The sequence below is a fragment of the Notolepis coatsorum genome, assembly GCF_963971535.1.
Source record: "Notolepis coatsorum genome assembly, chromosome: 15".
NCBI classification, from domain to species: domain Eukaryota; kingdom Metazoa; phylum Chordata; class Actinopteri; order Aulopiformes; family Paralepididae; genus Notolepis; species Notolepis coatsorum.
Genome location: NC_140179.1, coordinates 89,230,760 through 89,255,221, shown reverse-complemented (window position 1 = coordinate 89,255,221; position 24,462 = coordinate 89,230,760). Strand labels below are relative to the sequence as shown.

At 42.7% G+C, this 24,462-nt stretch overlaps 1 protein-coding gene across 1 annotated transcript in view; it reads left to right on the top strand.

Annotated features, from left to right (window-relative positions):
* The window catches only part of LOC311242137 (glycogen phosphorylase, muscle form-like), a gene marked incomplete at both ends in the record, with an annotated part of 173,511 nt that overhangs the window by 34,646 nt on the left and 114,403 nt on the right, over nucleotides 1-24,462 (top strand). Inside the window, 9 exons of the mRNA XM_084331091.1 lie at nucleotides 1,599-1,713; nucleotides 2,709-2,810; nucleotides 3,178-3,325; nucleotides 5,279-5,337; nucleotides 8,605-8,746; nucleotides 10,869-11,076; nucleotides 12,910-13,044; nucleotides 14,619-14,685; nucleotides 17,266-17,409. Of these exons, the coding sequence (XP_084187217.1) occupies nucleotides 1,599-1,713; nucleotides 2,709-2,810; nucleotides 3,178-3,325; nucleotides 5,279-5,337; nucleotides 8,605-8,746; nucleotides 10,869-11,076; nucleotides 12,910-13,044; nucleotides 14,619-14,685; nucleotides 17,266-17,409 (1,120 nt within the window). The remainder of the gene's footprint in view (nucleotides 1-1,598; nucleotides 1,714-2,708; nucleotides 2,811-3,177; nucleotides 3,326-5,278; nucleotides 5,338-8,604; nucleotides 8,747-10,868; nucleotides 11,077-12,909; nucleotides 13,045-14,618; nucleotides 14,686-17,265; nucleotides 17,410-24,462) is intronic.

The window sequence follows — 24,462 nt, the reverse complement described above, 5'->3', positions numbered from 1 at the left end:
GGTAAAAAGCAAGCAGTGTCCACCCCTGACCCATGGGTCCTGATTAAAAGAAGGACCCATGGGGAATAAACGTTCTCAGCAGATGTCACTGCCCGTGCCTCTTTAGCTAGGGATTCAATTCCAAGCGCTGGACTCGCTGGTTGGTCTATCATCTCCAGTATGTTTGGAACCATCTACTGTTGCCTGCTGCTTCACCCCAGCTCCATCCATATTCAGGGTAAACCTCCTAAATTGCCCTCTGTCCACTCTGTACCCCCCTCCTTGCTTGCTGTGGGCTCATCCATTGTTCGCCATGTTGCCCTGCCTAAAGCCAAGACCTACTGCTACCCGGGTAATGGATTTAAATGCTATCATCACACCACTGCACTGTGACGTGTGAACACACTTCAGCTTCCACAGCATCATCCATGTCGGAGCAAATTACATCGAACTACTGTATAATCTGAACGGCTAAAGGATGACTTTAAAACTCATATTATAGATGCATTGTGTCTTGTCCCCTCTCCTCCCCCGGCTACTGGAACATAATGTTCAGTAGAATCCATAGCCGTCGCATCTGACTGAAAGGCTGCTGCTGTTCCCTGGACCATTTGTTAACAATTTACGGCATTGTATTCTTGTATCTTCTCGAGAAACATGGACCTTGTTCTGAAGTCCTGCAATGTGCTTGATGTAGACATTTTCATTTAAGTTCCATCCATGTGGATATTATCTTGCTTCCTAACTGTGACAGACAATTGGCTTCCTGTACAGAAAAAGAACCAGCTTTCTCATGATTAGTAGAAAGAGGATTGTTGAAGTGGTTTTCTTATCAATTTTGGACTCTGGTGATTTATAGGCATGCTGCAGCTTCAACTCAGCTTCTGGACTCGGTCCATCGTTCTGTCCTCGGCTGCATTACTGTGTCCTTTTATGAAAAGGTTGGATGACTTCTCTGGTTGAAAGATGTAACTATCATTGGTATTTGTTTATTTTTTAAAACGCTTATTGGTAAACTCCTCCCGTACATCACAACACTGCAGGAATATAATCTTGGAATTTATTCCACATGTTCAAATCTTAGGGGTTTCTTGAGTTTGCTCTGAACTAGGAAAAACTGCTTTTTCCGTTTGATGTGTCAAACACCTGGAATGCTCTCCAACTGACTCTGAAGTTGGAGGTTCTGTCTTCTCTTGCTGCATTTAAAAGTACGATTTCGACCACTGTATCGACTTGTTTGAACAGATTTCTATTGTTTATTCTTATTTGTTGTGCCTTTATGTATGAACCTGCTGATAACTTGTGGTGTTTTATAAGCTTGTCATCCCTGTAAATGAGGGTAACCTCAGTGTCTCACAAGTTGAAAGAAAGGTTTGAAATTAACTGAAATTGTCGTACATCTGTGTGCTGTGAGGTCATTTACATCAACATTGTTGCTACATAATACATGGATTTCTAGCCTGCGTGTATTGACCCTGGCAATATCGGTAACTCTTGTTTTGTCATCTAGCCACTACAATGTTATGTGTGCTGGTAACAACAACATGGGGACACCGCTAGGCCTGGCGGAGGTCTCTGCACTCTTACCGACTCTCTGTGATGCTGTGATCTGTTTGCAGCTTCAAGGACTTCTATGAGATGGAGCCAGAGAAGTTCCAGAACAAGACCAATGGCATCACTCCTCGCCGCTGGCTGGTCATGTGCAACCCTGGCCTGGCTGAGATCATCGCTGAGGTGAGGAGGAGGAGAAGAATCCTGTCCTGATTCATATTTACAATCTCATATTTTAAGTAATTCAAATCCGTTTCAAGAAATGTCACCAGTTTCATGATAATAAAATTGTTTCAGGACATTCTCTTGAAACAAGTGGAATTGTTTTAAAACAACTTCATCATTCATGACTAGTTCTTTGTATATGATTTTTATGATGATTGGACACAGCAGATGGGTGACGGTAGCAAATCCTGTTCTAGATGACCCACTTTGTAGGTTATACACTTTTAACAGACTGGACCTGTTTATATGTATAAAGGGAACGTTTATTTCTTAACTTACCTATGTTAATAGTTATGGTCATTTAGTTTGCCATTACCATTTTGGCCATCATGACGGTCTGGCCTTGCCGGAGTAGAGGGAGGAGCCCTACTGTAGAGGGAGGAGCCCAATCTAGCATCTCTGGGTTGATGGTTCCTATAAAACAAACTCTGACTTGACTCGAGGACTGTAGGCTGGTCCTTTTCAGGTCCAGCAAAAGCATCACGATACCCAGAGGTGCAGTTATGATCTTTCCATCAGCAATGCATTGTAATCCCGATAAAGCTTCTAGAGGGGAGTTGATCCAGATCCAGACGTAGAACTGAGTCATGATGAAGTAAAGGTGTTATCAGTTGACTAAATGTATTTATTTGGCATTACTGTTATGATATCCAAAATGATGTGCCATGAAGTTTTTTGTGTGTACTGATTTTGTTTTTGAATTATTATTATAATTATTTTATTTTTTATTAGTTTTGATATTGTTAACAATTAGTAGGGAGCCAATTCTGGATCTAGGCTAATGGGTTTCACCTAATTGTGAAATGTTTTCGACTGCACATGTAAGACAGCCATACAAGCTATGCAAACAGGAAATTGTGCATTAAATATGCATCAAGGTAAATGTACAACAATGCCTTGTGCAGGAAAGTACTAAAATGCTACTTATTCTAATTTGACTTCTGTTTTGTTAGAAAATTGGAGAAGAGTTCGTCCGTGACCTGGACCAGCTGCGGGGGCTGCTGAAGTTCATCGATGATGAGGCTTTCATCCGTGACATCGCCAAAATCAAGCAGGTGATCTGGTGATGTAATAATAATAACAACAATAATTTAATAATATATTTATAATGCGCTGCTGCAGAACTGGGACTACGCCTACTTCCCAGAATCACAGATGGAGAATATGATGCTGAGTTTGCCTGAGAGCAGTAGGCAGGGACTGGCTAAACATCGGTACTATGTCAGAGATACTAGTACTACAACTACGTGTACTGCTGCTGCTACAACCATTATCTACTAATACTAATACAAGTGGGCTACTACTACCACCAGAGATGGAGAGACTTTGCTGCTACTACTACTACTACTACTACTACTACTACTACTACTACTACTACTACTACTACAACAACTAATGGTAATGGGTATATCTGTCCTGCAGGAGAACAAGCTCAAGTTTGCTGTGCACCTTGAGGAACACTACAAGGTGAAGATCAACCCCAACTCCATGTTCGACGTTCAGGTCAAGAGAATCCACGAGTACAAGAGACAGCTGCTCAACTGTCTGCACATAATCACCTATTACAACCGTAAGTACAGGACAACAAACACACACACACTATTATAGGAGGCGTGTTCGATTGAGCAACAACTTTGTAATGTTTAGGGTCTTAGAAACATTTTAAACTCGGAATGTTACACCTATCTTTTAAAAAAAGGGATTTCTGTTATATTTTGGGTGCATACTGATGACGTATTTCAGCTTTTTTGACGATTTACAAACGGCAAGGGTAAGCTAGGCTAACGATTTAGGCTAGTTTTGACTTGTTTTATTTACAATATTCAAATTGACATTCCTGATACTTAAGATTGATTGATTGAAAATTGTATGAACAGATTGCAGAATGGGTACAGTACGGCTCAATACACACAATTGTTAAGGGGATGCAGACCAGAGAAAGACTTTCGTCTTGTTTACATCAGGGTCCCCCATTTTCAATTCATCATAACATATATGACAACTAGGGATGCTCGATATTGGCTTTTTTACCGATATACCGATATTGTCCAACTCTTAATTTCCGATACCGATATCAACCGATACCGATATATGCAGGGTTTCCCCCCCCAAAAAACTGAATAATTTCAGGTAATTAACATTACATATCTCTTGTTGTGGAATTAACACAACATTATGCATACTTTTGACAATAAATAAAATTAGAATTTGTTCTTACTTGCTTGCCTGGGGAAATAAAGGTTCTAGAAATGTAAAAATAAAAAAATTGAAAACCCAATACCGATATTTTCCTATATCACATTTTAATGTAGGCCGATAATATCGGACATCCCTATATGACATACATGACTTACATAACATACAGATGGACAGTACTGTTACATCTAGACATTTAGGACATGCCAGATCTACAAATATACAGTACTGTTTATGAGTACAAAAGGAGTCTAAAAAGAGAGTATATACATTTGATGGCATAATTGCTAAACGTGTTTAGTCCCTTGTTTGAGCCAAATCTGGGATTAACATGATTTGTGGAGCTTCCTGTTGTGGTCGTGGTATTCACTGACCTTTGGGAAGTATTTTGACATGTACATGGGTACCTGCGCGGTGTAGTGTATCTTGTAGACCAGGCCCATTGCAAGTTGTACTCTGTCGTCTACTCTGAGTCTAAGCCATCCTAGGTTGTCAAAGTGGGCAGGGGTGAGGTGGGTTCTAGGAGTAAGGTCAAGCAGTAGTCTGACCAGTTTGTTTTATGATGTTTGTAATCTTGTTTTTAGCGCCTTTGAGGTGCTTTGGTACCATGAGGTGCAAGCATAGTCGTAGTACCCTTGAATGAGTGCTCCTGCCAGAGTCTACAGGGTATTCTTGTTTACCAGAGAGGAGATCCGGTACAAGAATCTAGTTTGTTGGAGCGGCTGGGTGGCGCAGCGGTCTAAGCGCTTGTCACCAACGCGAGAGACACCGGTATCAGCGTTGCCTCCGGCTTGGCCGGCCGTCATACTGACTCAATTGGCAGAGTCAGCGGGAGGGAAGTCGATGGGTGGTAATCTGGTTGTTGTAAACAGCGACTCCTACAGGTCGGTCAGGGCACCTGCACAGAAAGGACAGGAGATGGCGAGGGTAGTGTGAGCCTCCCACACGTTACACATCGCCAATGAGAGTCCGCGCTGGCAGGTGAAAAGATGTGGCTGGCTGACTCTGCATGTATCGGAGGGGACATGCGATAGATTCTTCAACCCTCCCTACGACCGACCAGTGGGGGGCACATGCGAGCAACGGTCAAGACAGGGGAGGGGGGAATTGGCACGACTAAATGATGGATTCCACCCCTCTGGAAAGTTTATGATTCGACGGTTTGGTGCGGTGCAGCTATTCCATGGTGCTTATCACCTAATTATTCTAGATTTTCAAAAACGACATACTGGATAAATATACATACTTAATTTATACATTGGTCATTTGATAATGCCTTTATCGTTTACATTGAATTGTGATACATATATATATATGTCTCTCTCAGGCATCAAGAAGGAGCCCAACAAGCAGTGGACTCCCAGAACCGTTATGATCGGAGGAAAGGTATGTTGCCTCAGCTGCTCTAATAGATGAGTAATACATAACTGGGCATCTCAATGCTATGGAGCTCCACAATGCCTGCCCTCTCTGGTTCTAGAAGTATTTTTTGTATAGCCATAGCCTCTGGTGATAATTAAGATAGACAAAATGGAAACCCATGGTTCTCCTGCGTCAATATTTCTTTTTAATGCTTGTTCAAACCAGGAAATGGGTCTTTCTAAATTATTGAACAACCTGTGGCCACTGTCGCAATTTTATGTGAAATCTACACAACTGTTTAAAAAAGTTTGGCTTTCTGTGTTTGACTGTAAAATTGTCCAGCTTCATTTTGGCTAGAGGCTAGCACTTCTAAACCTGTGGCGTCTGTATAGACCTGTGTGTGGGGTCTGTATAGACCTGAGCCCTCATTTATCAATAATGCATAGAAAGTGTTCTATTTTCGTTCCTACGCACGGAATTTAGAATGTCTCTACGCACATACAAATTGGGATTTATCAACCGTGCGTGCACAGGTCGTATGCACCCTCCGTGTTGATAAATACCATTGTTCTTACCGTCTATGCTTGTGCATGATTATCCATATATGGTAATAAAACACCCCCATGGGATGTGAGGAGGGAGCGTGTAGACTATCTTCAGTACCAAGGATGTTGACCGTCCCAGTCCTGCTACAGAACCAGCACCTTGACAGAAATAAATGACAAGCTGACCCGACATTAAGCACTGTAATGACTGAAATGAACGAGTCGCTGAAGCACACTGTACAGTATGTGCAACCCAATGGAGAATACAAACTCGTAACTACTATTTTTCGCTTGCGTTCTTCATATACCATACATATACTCAAATAAAAAAAACTTATTTCGTTGAGGTTTTTTCAAGTTAGATTAAGACCTTGCAAGGGTAGACTTGGGTTAAAGGGTAAAACTGCTGTCTGATCCTCTTGACTGAATTGGTGCTTTCAGCAGGCCAACTCTGCGCTCTACAATGCCTATTGTGTGCACCTGAGCCTGTGGGTTTTGGTCAGAGTCATTATGGCTTCAGTGGATAATCCCGATCTGCATTTAAGTGATGTTTTAATTACAGATACCCCACTAATAACATTACAATTGAATTAAATACAATTAGGCCTGAATGAGACTCCGGCAACGACATTATCAGCCAAAATGCGCATTGCAGATTATCTGTACATTGACAGAGTGGAATCCCGTCCACATAACTGGATTTGTTTATTGATGGAGCTTTGAAAGCTACACAGGTACAGTCTATTGCTCCGAAAATGTTGGGTAACCTGGCGTAAAATCCTCTCTTGGCCTCGGCCTGCTGTTATTATTGATATATGGATATTGTATGTAGTTGGGGGTTGGGGAAATTACGACATCCAACACTGCGTTTTGTTCCAAGCTGCTCCAATTTGGGTCCCAAATTGCGGTACAAATCAAGGAGAATGTGTCTCGGGTAGCGGTATGTTCTCTCTCGGCAAATAGACTGCCCTATATCTCTGTAAACATCTGAGCGCACACCGCGAGAAGTATTCCTATAATAACGCTATGAACCAGGCTGAATTAATTCGGAAATACCTATTCCAAATGCTATTTGACAATAATTACACTAATGTCGTTTTTTTTGCAATTAACTATAATGAATTACGGGTCATACAGAACACGTCAGTGTTGAAACTAATGCATGGGAAAGTCCGTCTCATGGTGCAGTCTTATTATTCTACCGCTGGGCGCCATGTACGCACGGTCTGAGCTCAGTGGCGGCCGGCCGATAGAGGGCGCTGGGGCGCCGCCCCCCCCCCTGGTGAAGAGAGGAGAAGAAGAAATTGTGTTTTTAGATTTTTGGACCACTAATTTTTGGACCACTAAAAATAAACTAAACATGTTTAAAATTAATAATAATTACTCATTTTAAGTAGGTTTGTGTTTCAAATGCACAATAACGTTGATATATCAAATATAAATCATTGTTTTGTGCGTGATTCACATGACGTCACTCTCTCTCTCCTGATAGAGAGTATACCTTGAAACCTGGGCGCATAGACGTCACTGTATCGTCTCAGCCAATGTAAATAGTTCAAGAAAATACATTTCGCCTATCAGGGTCTTCAAATATGATGTCTCGGGGCGCGTTTTCTAGCGCTCGAAGCAAGCTCTGCGCCACTGTACTCGTCACGTCGTCAGTCATCAGACAGAAAAGAATGCGAGGAGGAGCCAGTATTTTCATTTCGATTAACGCAACGGCTCGAGGCTCGTTCCAACAAAACAACAAGTGAGTCTAACAATATGTACTGTTCTGTAGTTACTGAAACTGATTGAATATGGCAAGTCAAGATTCAAGAGGTTTATTTGTCGCATACATACACAAGGCGTGAAGTGAAATGAGGGCCGCGATATCTCTCGCTCTCTCTCTCTTTCTTTCTCTCTCTCTTTCTTTCTCTCTCTCTCACACACGCAGTACGCGTTGATTCATGATCATTACATTATGATCGACTGGAATAAAACATTTTTAAAAAGCTTTACAATTTACATACTGTAGCTGTCCCTTTGTTCATTAATGTTTAACCTAAATGTAGAACAACTCACAAAGTGACTCTTGCTAAATTTATTTGACAAAAAAATTCACCCCCCTCCCCCTACCCCGTGCGCCCACTCAAAAGTGCATTGGACCAGCCGCCACTGTCTGAGCTGTGCGTATCTACGCACAATCTCAAGCACACGTTCAAAAAGTCCCACACTTTGCTTAGAAATGATCGTACGCACGGTTTACGCACATATCTGTGCGTACGCACCATTGATAAATGATGGCCCTGGTGTGTGGGGTCTGTGCTGAGCTCTATATACATAACATAATTTCGCTCACAGGATGTTGCCCAAGTGTATAACCATAGAAATAGAAACGCACAGGTTGACTAGTGGCTAGTGCTATTCTCCATATATACAGTAGGCTCGGGGGGACATCTTACAATAAATTAACAAAGCAATAAAGGGGTTGAAAATCACCTGTCACCACCCTCCGTTACACCACCCTAATTTTTGTTGAAAAAAGTTTGGGTACTTCAGGAGGTAAAATATTCTGACCACACCTCCCACAACCATTATCCTGTGTTTGACCGCAGGGTGACAAGTGTAGCTCGACGGTTTTGGTAGTAAAAAAAGAATCCTAGCAAGCTAAATTAACAGTAATCTCTTGTTTTGTTCCCGACTACAAACATTACAAGATAATTTTTGTTTCTTGTAATAACCTTGACCTGTGCCTGTCCTGCAGGCTGCCCCTGGCTACCATACAGCTAAGTTGATCATCCGTCTGATCACAGCTATCGGTGAGGTGGTTAACAATGACGCTGTGGTTGGAGATCGCCTCAAAGTCATCTTCCTGGAGAACTACAGAGTCACACTGGCTGAGAGAGGTAATGCTTTTTAAATGTAACCTTTAGGGCTGTACCAAATGTAATTATTTTTACATTTTAAGCTTCTATTGAAGTTTTTGAATGAAGCTTTGAATGTCTGTCGTCATATTTTTTTATTTATATAAGTAATAAAAAGAAAATCCTCAATTTGAATAAAGTGATTCATCTAATAAATGTTTTAGGGCGTTTTCACACCTAGCTCGTTTGGAGCTGTTCCGGAACCTGGAGCGTTTACCCCCTATTTCGGTTCATTTGGGCATATGTGAACACAGCAATCGCATTCTGTTGCGGAACAAAACAAGCGGGCCGAGACGCCTAGAGAGGGTGGTCTCAGCGCGCTTCCAACCGAACCCGGAGCGACTTGTAAGCTGTGAGAATGCAATCGACTTAACAAACCGACTTGCCGTACTATATACGCGTTGCATGATGACGCTTTCGCATTGAATTGTAGGCGGGATCAGTTTGTCGTTTTTTTGTTAGGCAGTTGGTCAACGTTGCAAATAATAATGAGTCGTGGGTCAACGTGGAGCAGCGATGAGGTACACTGCCTCGTTGATATTTGGGCAGACGATCACATTCGTCAGATGCTGGAGAACACGCACAAGAACACTGAAGTGTACACAAAGTTTAGTGACCGAATGAGGGAAAGGGGCTTTGAACGGTCTGTCGAACAGTGTCGCGCGAAAGCAAAAAAACTTCGACAACAACTACGCGATAGTCTTGGTAGAAGTGGAAGTTCGGGGGAGGAAAGGGACACGTTTCCCTGGTTTGACGAGTTGGACAAAATTATAGGGACTAAACCTGTGGTTGATCCTGTGGATATTGTGGAGTCTTCATGTGATGACAGCTCTAACGTTACTCCTAACAACACCATCTATTCTGCCGATGCTGAATCGGATGATTGAAATGGTGAGTATCTCCACTTGTTATGCTGATCAGGGTGTATATATACACACAACGTTACGTAATAAGATTACAAAAACACAGTAAACTATATTCCGACTAAGCACTTTTATCATCTGTCTCTGTTGGTGACGGTTATAGACAACATCGGTTGTTATTGTTACGCCATTCACTAAGGGGTCACGTGGTGTAGTAAAAGTCAGCTCGACTTGTTATGCCGATCACCTGTTTTCTGTATACAAACATGCCGTGCTCGAGCCAATCAGCAATAACAACTGAGTCACGTGACTAAGTTGCATTGGACCTGCGCAAGCTGCGGCGCTAAAATAATACGCGCCTGACGTTTATTTACAAGTTTTGGTCGCTGCCGTGTGAACACAAACAAACTAAGGGACAGTGCAACATTGTATCATTATAGTCCCTGAATCGGAACAAAGCAAACAAACTACAGGTGTGAAAACGCCCTTAATTTACTTTCTGTAATGAATATAACTTGTCAGTTTCGTCAACACAAATAATCCAATAAGGGCACGGTTGGTACAAAAGTGATGGTGACGTCTTGATCGAGCGTCAAGCTGATGCAGATAGGCTACATCATTTATGATAAATGTTTTATAAAAAAAATTATGACGAGTCATATAATATTAGTGTATCTGCAACTGTGAAGAAAAACCCCATTGGTTAAACAGAATGAATAGACCCATAAAAGAAAAGAGAACATTTCGAATGTTGATTTAGAATTCGAATGTCAACGTTATGAATGAAGCTTTGAACTATTCGGTACAGCCCTAGTAACCTTTACTTAAAGGAACACGCCAACATTTGGGGAAATTGGCTTACTCTACAGGTGCGTTCAGTAGGAAGCTATCTGGCTGCGCAATGAATGGAAACGGGACATGACCGGTTAGCTTTCTACTGAACGCACAGAGAGGCTCCAATGCATAGTAATACACCGACTTTGGTGTGTAGATTTTAAACTTTTTGGTTTTGTAACTTTAGTTTGCTATTGGTTCGCTCGGAACCTGGCCAGAACTCCGGGACTCTGTATGTAAGATAAAAGCTTTGCATCGGCTACACTACTGACAAGTATTTTGTACAACTTAATGTCCAAAAATCTGAACTATCTGAGCTAAATGTCCTCGCAGGCCACTGGAAAAAGCCGGATCTGACCCGTGGGCTGCGCCATCCAGTCTCAACCCTTCTTCTTGTTTCCCAACAGCCATCCCTGCTTCCGACCTGTCGGAGCAGATCTCCACCGCCGGCACAGAGGCTTCCGGCACCGGCAACATGAAGTTCATGCTGAACGGAGCGCTGACCATCGGCACCATGGACGGAGCCAACGTGGAGATGGCCGAGGAGGCCGGCGAGGACAACTTCTTCATCTTCGGCATGAGAGTGGACGACGTCACCGCAATGGAGAAGAAGGGGTGAGGGGGTTAATGGGATAGGAAGGGGTGATGAATCAGTTCATTGCTTTGACAAATCGGTGTGCATCATACACAAATACCTGTTTTTACTCTTTATAACTCATTCAGCATGGGGGGAAAAAGGCATTTGAAAAATTACCAAGGTTTTGGTCGGCTAAGACCAATTGATTATTGAACTAACAGAGAAGCTAGGCTGCAGAGCATTGTCATTGAGCATTAGGCAGTCAAGATAATTAATTTAGCATAACAAAAACAGTCTGGATTGGGCCTTTAACACATTGACCGCCAGCAGCAGGGGGCGCTGATCCCCCTTCAGCGCCAGGTCTTTATTCAATGGATATAGTTTTAGCCTTGCAAGTCCTAAAACTATATTTTATATTATAGCTATGGATCTAATAACGCTGTTGACTGTCAGTGAGTTGCTTCTGGTCAACATGCAAAAAACAGATTGTTTTTTCATCAGTACATTTCCATTTGATACCGTTTTGAATACGAGTCGGTTTGGGTGATTCTGAGTAATTCCAGAAAAAGACGTGAAAAAGGCCTTTTAGTGTAATCCAGTCATCACGTTGTAATTTTTCGGCTGATTATCTAATCATCCTGAAATCAACGCTAGATTATCATATCTCCTCATGCATACATGAAATGGCCCTCTTAGCGGGGCGCCCCCCACCGCAGCCAACGGTAGAAAGCACAACACGTCCACACAGATAGCTTTGATCGTGGGAGAAAGAAATATCAGATCAACGCAAGGTTTTATATATAGAGTCCTTACCTTGTCTCTGATGTAATGCAAAAAAAATAATCCAATTATCTGATCGCCATTCCAGTTATCCACAGCGATCCTGTACCCGACATTACCGAGTGTTATACATGAACGGGAGGGCGGGGTTAGTGTTCCATGCCATCGTTGTAAAGGCCTGCCTCGCCTGAGTATTTAAACCCCACCCCCACGGCTCAGATCGGCTCAGAAAACACACCAGCCCATTTCCAATGGAGTGCAATAGCTCCGCAAAGCAATAGAGGGCGGTGTTGACCGTCTGCCAGCTGCAGCCATGAATTATGAATAGATATAGCGAATAAACTCGTTTTTGGCGATATTCTGATGGCAGGCAATATTATTAGGCGAGTTATTGTGTTAACCAACATTTACAAATATATTTTATTGTAAACAACACATTCAGTTGAGTTGACACAAACATACAGTTGGTCCTATCAAGAGCTTACTAGGGGGGGAAAACGCTCAAATCCCATTGTTTTGCTTTCAGTGGTGGGGCAACCCCTTTGTTTAAATTTGGATTACAGATTGCACCTTTAATCACATAAGATTTTCAATCAACATATATTAACGTGGACACACTGACTCAGTGTAGCAGCAGTGAGTCTCATTGATCAGTGTAGCAGCAGTGAGTCTCATTGATCAGTTTAGCAGCAGTGAGTCTCATTGATCAGTGTAGCAGCAGTGAGTCTCATTGATCAGTGTAGCAGCAGTGAGTCTCATTGATCAGTGTAGCAGCAGTGAGTCTCATTGATCGGTGTAGCAGCAATGAGTCTCATTGATCAGTGTAGCAGCAGTGAGTCTCATTGATCAGTGTAGCAGCAGTGAGTCTCATTGACCAGAGTCGTTGAGCATTTAAACAAACACAAAATCCATTATATAAATAAATGCTAACAAATAAATCTAATCTTACACATCAGCTTTATATAAATTCCACAATATTGTCCCTATACTATAGAATGAATAAAATATCCTTGACTTCATTATATGCCAATAATATGGTACCCATCTCTACACAACCCACAGATACAAATGTTCTATTTGTCTTTCCCTAGATACAATGCTTCCGAGTATTACAACCGCATCCCTGAGCTGAAGCAGTGCATTGACCAGATTTCCGGAGGCCACTTCAGCCCCAAAGAGCCTGACCTCTTCAAGGAGATCATCGACATTCTGATGCATCACGACAGGTAAAGACTGGCCTCCAGGGCTCTATTTTCAAGGCTGGCCGAGTTGCAAATACTATCAGGTGGAAGGTGAAGTCTTTCTGGCTGTCCCTGTTTGGTAACGCTGTGGCTTGAAAAGGTGGGTGGGGTGACACAACACGGATCCGCTGGTTCTAGTGGTACTAGGGATGGACCGGTTTGTGTAAGGAATCCAAACCGTTTGGTTCAACCACTACCTAGGGCACCTAGGTTTACTGTGGTACTGTGGAACCCCTCACCAATACATCACTCCTGGGGTGTGTATGGCGGTTTGGTAACTGGCCTTTGACTTTTCTAAGAATAAGGAATACTAAGTAACTAATACTTAAGCATTAGTAATTAATGCCCTGCTGCATTTAAATCCAAAACTTGAGTTTGTCAGGCGAGTTGGTGATTGCAGCTGTGTCAGTCCGTTTGTCTCTGGTAAGTGGACAAACTCAGGGTTCACACAAGGACACACAAGTTTCTTGAAGTGCTTAAAGTGCTTGATTTAAAAGAAAAAGTTAAGGCCTGGAATTCCTTAAACAGCCAATTTTTTAACAAGGTGCTTAAAAAGTCCTTGAAATTCAACCATTCTCATTGGATGTTTTGTTCATCCATGATCAAATTGTTCTCGTTTTTCTGTTTTAATCAAATCTGACAAGTCGCTGTCTCGTGCGCTCCAACTGCTTTTCGTCATTTCTTCGCATGATGCTCTAGCTTGCTCTAGCAGGCTATAATATCAGCAGGCCAAGAAGATGCAGCATTTAAAGGTGAATTGTATCCTTCAAGTGACATCCCCCTTTTTTTTTTTTTTGTATCCCAATTTCGCCTCGCCAATTCTCCCTTCCATTCTCTCCTCCCCTGTCTCGAACGTTGCTAGACTATGCCTCCCACTAGTCGGTTGCAGTGAGGACCAAGCCTTGCATCACGTGTCCCCTCCGGTACACGAGGAGGCAGCTGTCTCATCTTTTCACCTGTACAGCGCAATCTCTCAGTGGCGAGGAGTAACGCGTGGGAGGCTCACGCTGCCCCCGTTACTTCCTGATTCTGCTGTACAGGCGCGCCAACCGACCTGTAGGAGTTGCTGTCCACAACGTCCGATCCCCACCCACCAGCTTTCCCACCCCTAACACTGCCAATTGTGTTAGTATGAACGACCAGCCACGCTGGTAGCAGCGCCGAGAGCTGGGCTCGAACCCAGCATCTCCTGCGTTAGTGGCGAGCGCCTTGCCCACTGCGCCACTTAGCCGCCCTCTTCAAGTGACATCCTTGAAAATTTAAAATAGTCCTTGAATTTCATTTTGCAATGTCTGTGGGAACCCTGCAAACTATTCCACATTTCCCATATCGTTAAAGTGTGCTCTTTGGGCGCATTACAGATTTTGTTTAGTTTACGATAGAGCTATATTAAACGGCGACTGAGTTCGAAAATTGCACACTGCTAGACATAAAGCAAGCATAAAAAATGGTAAATGGGTACCAAACAGGGTAAATAATCACAACAAGCTATTTGAGATGTACAATTGAATGGGGGAAAAAAGTATCCATGTTCACTCTCCACATTGTCTCCTGTCTAGATACAAGACGTTTGCTGACTACGAAGACTACATTAAATGCCAAGACAAGGTTAACGCTCTCTACAAGGTGGGTAACACTCTATTTAACACTTTCAGCGCCAGCCATTTTATCCATCCTTGTAGTCAATGGGCCACGCTTTAAAAGATAAGGATTTTCACTGTGCGTCACGATGTTTACAGGGCTATATCTATATTCTATATTATAGCTATGGAGACAATACTATACTCATTTGACAGTCACTATCTCTCGTCCAACATGTAAAAAAAGAATTAATTTTTTCATGTATATGTTCCCGTGTTATCCCGTGGTGAATATTGTATAGTGTCAGAGTGATCCTGGCTAATTCCTGGAAGCTGCGTTATTGAGCGATATGTGAATTTTGCTAAAGGCGTTCGTGTTGCTTGCCTGGACACGCTACTGTTTTCAAAATCAAAGGTATATAATGGGTATTATGTTTTATCATGAATGCATCAAAGTGGGGGGGGGGGGGGTCGTTTTTTGATGCTCTGATCGCCAGCATTTGTTTTGAAAACTACATACGTTGATCGGCTGGATCGATGTGAAATCATTGTAGGATCAAGATGGAATTGATGTCGGATAGTCCTTACCTTTGATCGGGGTTATTCCAAAAAGAATATTCCAATTGTCTGATCACGATTTCCAGTATTGATGTCCATCGGGTCCCTGACATGAAGTGGCACAAGATATGCCTCAAGTGTGCTGAACGCGTTTCAAAGTGCTCGGATGAAGCGATTTCCTTGGCTTGGTCTAAATTCTCTGCCCGGACCACATTAGATGTGACACACAGTCTGGAACAGGGTTTCAAAGGTTGGCGATACTGCCACCTAGCAGGATCTGGCCGGTATTGCACTCTCGGGGTCTCAGTATGGCTTTCAACGGTTGCCCGTTCTCTCTCATTGCCATTGGTCAGCTCCACTCCTGTATTGCTGCTTGGCTAATTCAATGGTGATGGTGGTCTTACTTAGCCCCGCCCCTTTCATAACTCATGAACCGCTTGTCGTAGACACTTGTGGGAAGTGTCATTGGTCTCAGTATCACAGTAGCTCAGTGGTTCGTGACGCGTGGGAAGGGCGGGAGACGGGAGGTGAATACAATTAGTTGTTTCACCTGTCATTCACTCAGTCTGTGACAGTCTGTCATCATTCGAAAATCTACTCTGCTGCAATCTTGTCGGTTTTACACGTATGATTGTGTACGTACAGTAGTGTAATGAATGAATGAAAACTTTATTTAACAGATTGGAGAATGGCTACAATACAGTACGGCTCAATACACACAATATTAAAATGGTGAAGTGCTTTGAGCAGGATAAACTTATAATATACAGTGTTACAGTTATACAGTTACAGTATATAATATACAGTATATATATACTGCCGCACCCCCCGCACCCCCCCCTTCCAACGTGCCTGCTTGCAGAGAGCTTTTGGTTGCCCTGTACCAAATATGTGGTTTCTGTCCTTTGTGGACAAAGTGTTGCAGAGCAGCTCCATACAATACCGCTGTCAGCTGACACTATTTCAAGAAGAATTGACTGCATGTCGAACGATGTTAAGAGCCAAGTTGTGGAAAAACGTAAGCAGAGCCCGTATTTAATGATTTGAAGCCCATCATCTGTAGCCACATAGAAGGGCTCATTGATCAATTTCGGAATTATTTCCCCGAAAGGGAGAGCACGGACAATTTGAACAACTGGATCCAAGATCCGTTCATTGCGCATGACGCCCCTCTGTCTGAGCAGGAGGCGTTGATCGATCTTTCGTGTAACGCGCCACTGAAAGTCAAGTTCACTGGACAGGCCCTCGCAAAGTTCTGGATATCAGTCCGGAACGACTACCCAGTGCTGTGTAATGCTGCGCTGAAAAAGCTTGTCCCGTTTGCGTCAACATACCTCTGTGAAGCGGGATTCTCGGCTCTGACATTAATACAAAATAAATACAGATCTCGCCTCAGAGTAGAAGCGGATCTGCGCCTCTTTCTCAGCACAACGCAGCCACGTATCATGGAACTATGTTCAAATGTACAAGCACACCCTTCCCATTTAAGTCTCGTTTTTGGTTATTCTTAATAAAAAATTGCTAAATATGCCTTGATCATTTTATAAATGTGTATACAGAAACAATTCCGTTTGATAATATTCATTCATTTCATTAATAACATTCTTGTAATTCCTACACTACACCGTTACAATGATATATAAAATATCATATTATATTATATACCCATTCAATATGCACATGACAGAAAATATTATATGCCATATAATATTTTCTGTCATGTGCATATTGAATGGGTGTTATTAATCTACTACTAATACTAGCAGAGAGTAGGTCAAATTTGGGCTGGTAGCTCTCGGCTAGGTGGCAAATGAAAAAGTAGATCTTGGTTCAAAAAAGGTTGGGCACCCCTGCTGTAGACGTTTTCATTTCATCCCCCTGTCCCTGTACATCATTGTTTAACATGCTCCCTGTTCTTAAGCCACACCCCATCATAACCTCCACAGTTCTGTCTATATGCTCGTGCTACAGACACCGTTCCAACGTTGTCTTCAGCCCAAACGGCTTGTTCAGGAACTGTTTCTCTATTGTTTTTACTGATCATACCTTTTATGTATCATCTCAACAGAACCCCAAGGAATGGACCAAGATGGTAATTCACAACATTGCTGGCTGTGGCAAGTTCTCCAGCGACCGTACTATTGCCCAGTATGCCAGAGAGATCTGGGGCGTGGAGCCCAGCATGGAGAAGATTCCCGCCCCTGACGAGACGGTCTAAGAAACCTACTGCTCCGCGCCACACTCCACACCCAGCCCTCCCCCTCCACCTTTTCAGACTTTTCTGTACAGTGCTGTACCCAGGGGCGTAGCTGGGGGGGGTAGCTTAGGATGATTCCAAGGGCCCAGCACTGGGGGGGGGGGGGCCCAAAAAAAAATATATATATATATTTATTTTTTTACTAGACATCACTCAGGTGTATTATTGATGCTCTCATTGATACTATGTTTGTTTCTGAAGTGTGTGTGTGTGTGTGTGTGTGTGTGTGTGTGTGTGTGTGTGTGTGTGTGTGTGTGTGTGTGTGTGTGAGATATATATAGAGAGAGGGGGGGCTTTGGTAGACTATTGCATTGGTCCATTCATTGAAGATGAACGCAATGCGACATCCTTTACTAGGCTCACCCACCAACAGTGCAGGTGCTGAACTGCTGATCCGAATGTATAGGTAAAAACCATATTATGCGTTTTCATCAATAAAAAAATAGCCAAAAAAAATTCCGCTCGCGCGCTTACGTGCGCTCGCACGCATTCACTGGGGGCCTACAAATACATTCTTTCATGGGGCCCAGAATCTGGAGCTACACCCCTGGCTGTACCCACATACAAGCAACATACACATAATGACTCTGTGTTTTGGAAAGGGTATTGATATCACCACCAAGCTTTTAAAGGCACATCCACAATGTAACCAAATAAAAGCTAATGCTGGATTTGAGGAATTCTTCTTTTTTTTTATTCTAGTGAATAAACTCTGCTTGGATACGTTCTAAATCCGTTTCTTGTCTTAAATACTAAAGGGGGAAAAAACAACTTTTTTGTTAAAGTGGTAATGTGTAATTAGATTAGATTGAAATGTATTGTCATTGCACAGCACAAGTACAGTACACTGGAATTGGCATTTAACCAGAATGCAAATATAACCGTAAAGTGCAATATACAGTGTACAAGTTATTAGATGTTATATATTTATATATATATAACAACAAGCTACTGGTAATATATGCTCAACTGATACAGTATAATTACGCTATACAGTGATAATTAACTATGGTTGTAAGTAGGTAGGTATGGGATAGATATACAGGTATGTGAACAGGGAGTAGATATATTATATGTGGTGTATATACAGTATTATTGTACATGGCTATCATACAGGTATGTAAACCGTAATATAGGGGTAGACTATGATGAGGTAGGTAATTATTATTACAGTGTAAGGCAGTTGTAGATGGTGAATTAGGACCTCAATGCATTCCAGTGCTCGTATAATTGAGCTTGAAAACATTCAATGTGCTGAATTGAATGATGCCTTCCACAAATGTCATCAACAAAGGGTTAATTATCTAAAAGGGGGCCCTACAACCATCAGAATCAGGGAGGATCAGAGCCCCCCCCGCCCCCTCTAGTGGAGGACGGGAGGGAGATCGGATCCGACTGTGCGAAGAGGGTTTAGCACCTCAAGGGCAAGGCTAAGAGAATCATTAAAGACTCCAGTCACCCGAACAACTGCCTCTTTGAACTGCTGCGGTCAGGCAAGCGATACCGGAGTCTCAAGGCGAGCACAGAAAGACTCAGAAGAAGCTTCTATCCCCAGGCCATCAGGCTGCTAAACGAACAATGAACACTACACAACAACAACCACCAAACGCACATAGCACACACATCCACACGCACACACTCACTTTAAACAAACACACTGTAGCACCCACTCCACACACTTTATAGCACACACCCACTTTAAACAAACACACTGTAGCACCCACTCCCCACACTTTATATTTATTGATGAATGATTGCACTACAACTCGTACACCTTACTGTAAATTGTACCTAAATTGTACCTCATCCCATTTCTGCTTTGCACTATATAGTACTGTACATTAGTACACTGCATAGTATTGTATATTATATGGTAACTCAGAACATTGTACATATGTCTATACCAAACACTGTGACCTAATTTTCTTCTTCTAAATTACATGCTATACTATGTTATTTGATACTATCTTGTCTAGCACAGTCTCTGGAGCGTAACAGTAAGAAGCATTTTGTATGAAAGTATTCTGTACTTCTGTATGACAACTATTAAAGAAACTTGAACTTGAACTTGAAACAAACGCACAGGGTGAGCAGACTGTGGGACTTACCTTCATTCAGAAAGGCCCGCGACCACTCGAGCGCGCATCCCACATGCCACCAGGGAACGGACGTGAAGCAAAAAAAACATCACAGCCCCCAACATCACAGGGTCGAAGGGCAAGAACCCAACCCTGTGGCAAGGCCGCAGCAGCGGAGCGTGGAGGAGGTCCCAGCCCTAGGACAACCCGAGGACTAGGACCCCCTGAAAAAGGGGCCTGGTGAGGTCAACGAGGCCGTGGCATCGAGACCCCACCAGACGGTCACTGGTGACTAGGGATGGGTACCTTTCACATTTGAACCGATACCGGTACCGGTACCTGTGAATCTATACCGGTACCCAACGGTACCTTTTTTCGGTACTTTAGTCTCAAGAAATTTTATTTACCTACCTCAGTCGTAAAAAAATAATCCAAACTTCAAATAACTACAATTTCGACAGTTTTCGGCTTGTCATTGCTCCGACTGCTTTGTTGTTGAATCAAGTCAAATCCTAGGTAAGTTTATATTGTGCGTGTGAACGTTGACATGAAAAGAAAAAAGTAAAAAAAAAAAAAGTAAAAAAAGAAAAAATCGTATCTCACTTGATTCGATACTCGGTAGTACCGACGTGTTTCGGTTCGGTACCTCAAAAGTACCGAATTCGGTACCCATCCCTACTGGTGACACCACCCCCCACATCGCCAGTGTATCGGACAGGGCCCAAATCAAGTAGAGGCCCTTCCCCCCTTTGGCACGCCGCTCTGAAGCACTCTCCTCAAGAGGCTACCCTCCCACAACACTGGGGCCAGTCGGCGTGCCGGGGAGACAACCCTCCAAGGAGGTTGATCCCTCAATCCAGGCAACAGGCCCCAAGAGCAGAACTCGACCTGTGCCCGGAGCACTGCGGACTAGACAGGCGCTTAAGGGTCTACTGCAAGAACAGTATCCCGGCGGAAGGGGTGTTCGGTATGCTGTGCACCATGTCACAACCTCCACAAACCCGACACGCCAATTCCAGCGGGTTCGAGGTTCAAAGAAGAGGCTGACACAATTGGCAGACGTCATGAAAGACGGGGTCAGGCCCGCGTCTATGCTTTTACCAACGCATTCGTGTTTCCGGGTTCCCGTTTTGCGCTCTGATTGGCCAGGTGATGTGACATGTGCGCCTATCGTGGGACGGCAAGTTCTGCGCCTATTTCCGGGTCGGAAAGCCTGCAAACTACCTAACGCCTAGTTTATCACTGGTTAAGCTTAGGCGACTCTTTCGAAGTTGGTTAAGGGTAGAGTTTGGAATCAGGGCAGGCGTTCTATCGCCATGCTCTAAGACAAACTCTAACCTTAACCAACTTCGAAAGAGCGCCTAAGCTTAACCAGTGTAGAAACTTGCGGTCCAACGATTGGGTGTACATGTCACATGACCTGGCCAATCGGAGACGCGGAAACACGAACGCGTTGGTAAAAGCATTCAGGCGGTCAGGCCCGGCCTCAACCCGAGAGTCGACTCTGCTACCAACACACCGGGTGGCATACATATGACACACACATCCAGCGATAGCAACCCCTCCCCCTATCCGCACTCAACTCCAACCCACACATTAAATCACAGAAAAAAAAATTAAACAACGTGCAATACCAAGTGGGATTTTTGCCTAGAGGTCACTGTTTGATGACATTACAGATTCTACCTTTAAAGTTGGGTTAAAGGTCGGTAACATTGTTTGGTTTGATGACCACATAGACGCAACCCACCACTAGTTGTGTGGAATAAGCACACAATTTAACGGTCTACATGGCAGATGGAACATGTTGTCTGAAACATTGTCGCTGGCTTTTAACCCATTCTCTGCCACCACTTTGATCATCCTAAACCATCCTCTGCCAGCGCTATTTGTCTATGGAGATGTTCACCTTCTTTGCAGGGCTATAACTTTTTAAATTGTATTGCTAAATTGACATTACTATGGCCCATTCAACATCAATTATCTATCGTTCAGGATGTAGGAACGTTTTACTTTTTCATTCACACATTAATACTAAAATACCGCCTAGAGTATAAATATGTTTTTATTGTTTTCTGCAGTATTTCATAGAACGTGAGATATAGGCATAAATACATATATTAGATTATCAAATGCAGTTTGATACCGATCTATGCTATATTAAAAATTTCAACTGTACATGGTCCTAAACGTCATGACTGATCATCTGCGGCTGAACGGAGGGGGGGGGGGTCGTTTATAATTCAATGACCGACGTTAAATGATTTATGTAGTATGGGTGATATATTGATCAGAGCAGTTTGTATAGAAAATTATAAAGAAAAACGCTGAAACTCACGTCAGTCTCCTCGTAGCGTTGGGCGATGAGAGTGGAGCAAACAGATCCCAATTATGTGATGTTGATCGATGCGATCCATTTCCGGTTTGTATATTACTAATACACGTCCAAATCATGTTGATTATTGAGTTATGGCAAAGTTCCATATCTACGGTGTCTGTATTGAGCCCCGGGACGATAAACGAGTGGCCGGACGAAATTAGGGGACAGACCGAGCTCCAATGGGCACTTCCGGTTTGGCAACTCGCCGATCGGCCACCAGGTGGCTGTATTGAAGCGTTGCAGAGTTGTGATGGCTCAGACAGCATCAGCCAAGACTCCGTGGGTGAAATATAAATACCATGACGAAAATATGAAATATTGATCTCAAACACGCCTTATGGCGTGATTGGCAGACAACACATGGCGGAGAAACCCGCCTTAACATGTGATTGGCGGATAATGGGTTAATAATGTATTTTGGCAAAATAATGCGCAAATCGCCATTTTCCACACATGTAGTTTTACTATGGAATGGCAGTTCATGCATTCTAAACAACCAACTTCAGCCTCAAAGGAACACACCAACATTATAGGAAATGCGCTTACCATCTTCTCCAGCGTCAGACAAGAAAATAGATACCAATTTCCTCTGTGCGTTCAGTATAAAGCTATCCGGCTGCAAGCTAACCTAGCCTAGCACAAATTAACGGAAGCAGATACGGACCAGCTAGTTTAGCTGTACAAAAACACCACTTTCTAGTGCTGTGTATCCACTTCCATTAATTTGTGATAAAGCTCCAGCCAACCTGGGAGACCAACATTTACCCATATAGAACCATAAGGAAAAGGTAAAAAAAGAAAATAATAAAAGAAGCTTTCTTTTCCTTCCAACTGTTGGCAAACTTCCAGGCCTTCCAGATTTGTCATCTCAATCAAGATAGTCTGCATATATACTGTGGTATGAACAGCTCAAACACTGTCTTTATATCTTGGACATGTGACGCTGCAAATCTAGTGGGCCCAGGGGTCATTCTGGTGATGTTCTGAGCTTGTGCTCAGCCTTCAGTTTCATAAGGGATCTTGGATCATGCCATCTCGCCATTCCTTGACACGAAGACCTCCTGTTGTTCTCCCTCATCCAGGCCTACTTCCTCATCAGATGTGTCTTCATCATGTTCAGCCACATACTCCACATCATCTTCATCCTCAGACACATCTTCTTAATTTGCAGCCTGATCTCTCTCCTCTAAAGCCTGATTTCCCTCCTCAAAGATGCGATCAAGATTTTGATTTGATTTGATTTGATTAGGGATCCCCATTAGCTGGTGCGATAGCAACCAGCTAGTCTTCCTGGGGTCCACACACAAAAAAACATACAAAAACAATCACTATTGCAAAAACAAAATTATTAAAAGTCAGTACACACAATGCATAATGAAACCACTGTAACAATTAATTAAAATTACATTGGTGTAAAACAAAAACAAAAAATTACTTTACAGTGTTAAAAACAATTTAAAAACTATTTAAGATTCTTTTTAAAAGTGAATCTACTGTAAATGCAGCAGAGGTTCCGAGGCAGGCCATTCCAAAGAGTTAATGCTCTAAAAATAAAAGATTTCCCCAAAGCGCTGGTTCTAGGACCTGGCACCATGGGCAGTGAAATATCTTTTGCTTATTGTGAAATCGACAGATACTGCTGAAGGAAACTCAAATACACTTGGCAGAGATATTTATAGATGTTTAAGTGAGACAATCTGTGCAATGTTGTTCATACCACACCCCCCACAAAATGATCAAAGCCTACATTGTATTGTGAGAAAATAATAGTTCCCGTGGAGGAGGAGGGGGGTGGAGGTGGGGTGTCTAGAGTCAAACATGAAACTTGATTGAGCCTTATGATGAAAGCAAGGGGTATTCTGTGTGTGTGTGCATGCCATGCATGTGTGTGCATTTCAGTGTCAATGTCCATATTATGTGAGAAAGGTTAAGTTCCCTTGCCAGAGGGATTGGGAGTACAAGTGCACACTGCAAGAAAATAATTGTTCCCGTGGAGGAAGGGAGTGGGGGTGGGGTGTCTTTGTTTATCAAAGATGAATCTTGATTGACCCAGAGTTACCAGAGTTACCCACAACCAGGGGTGTAAAGTACTTGAGAAATTGTACTTCGTTACAATACTTAAGTACTGTTTTTAGGGATTTGTACTTTACTCTAGTATTATTAGGTTTGTATACTTGTACTTTTACTCAATTACATTTCAGAGAAAAAAAACATACTTTTTACTCCTTACATTTAAAATGCAGACCTATACAAAGTACAAATGGAAAATGAACCCGCCCATACCCATGCTGATTGGTCCTTGTGCAAGACTGGAAAGCGGGGATCTTTGATTAAACACCTGCATCAGAAGAATAGACAGTCAGAAAGTTTAAACTTTTACTTTTTAGTACTTAAGTACATTTAAAAGTAGAAACGTTTTTACTTTTACTCAAGTGTGTTTTTAGCCAGATACTCTGACTTTTACTTGAGTAAGATTTTGAGACGGTACCCACACTTTCACTTAAGTATAATTTCTTAAGCTTCTATCCCCAGGCCATCAGGCTGCTCAAC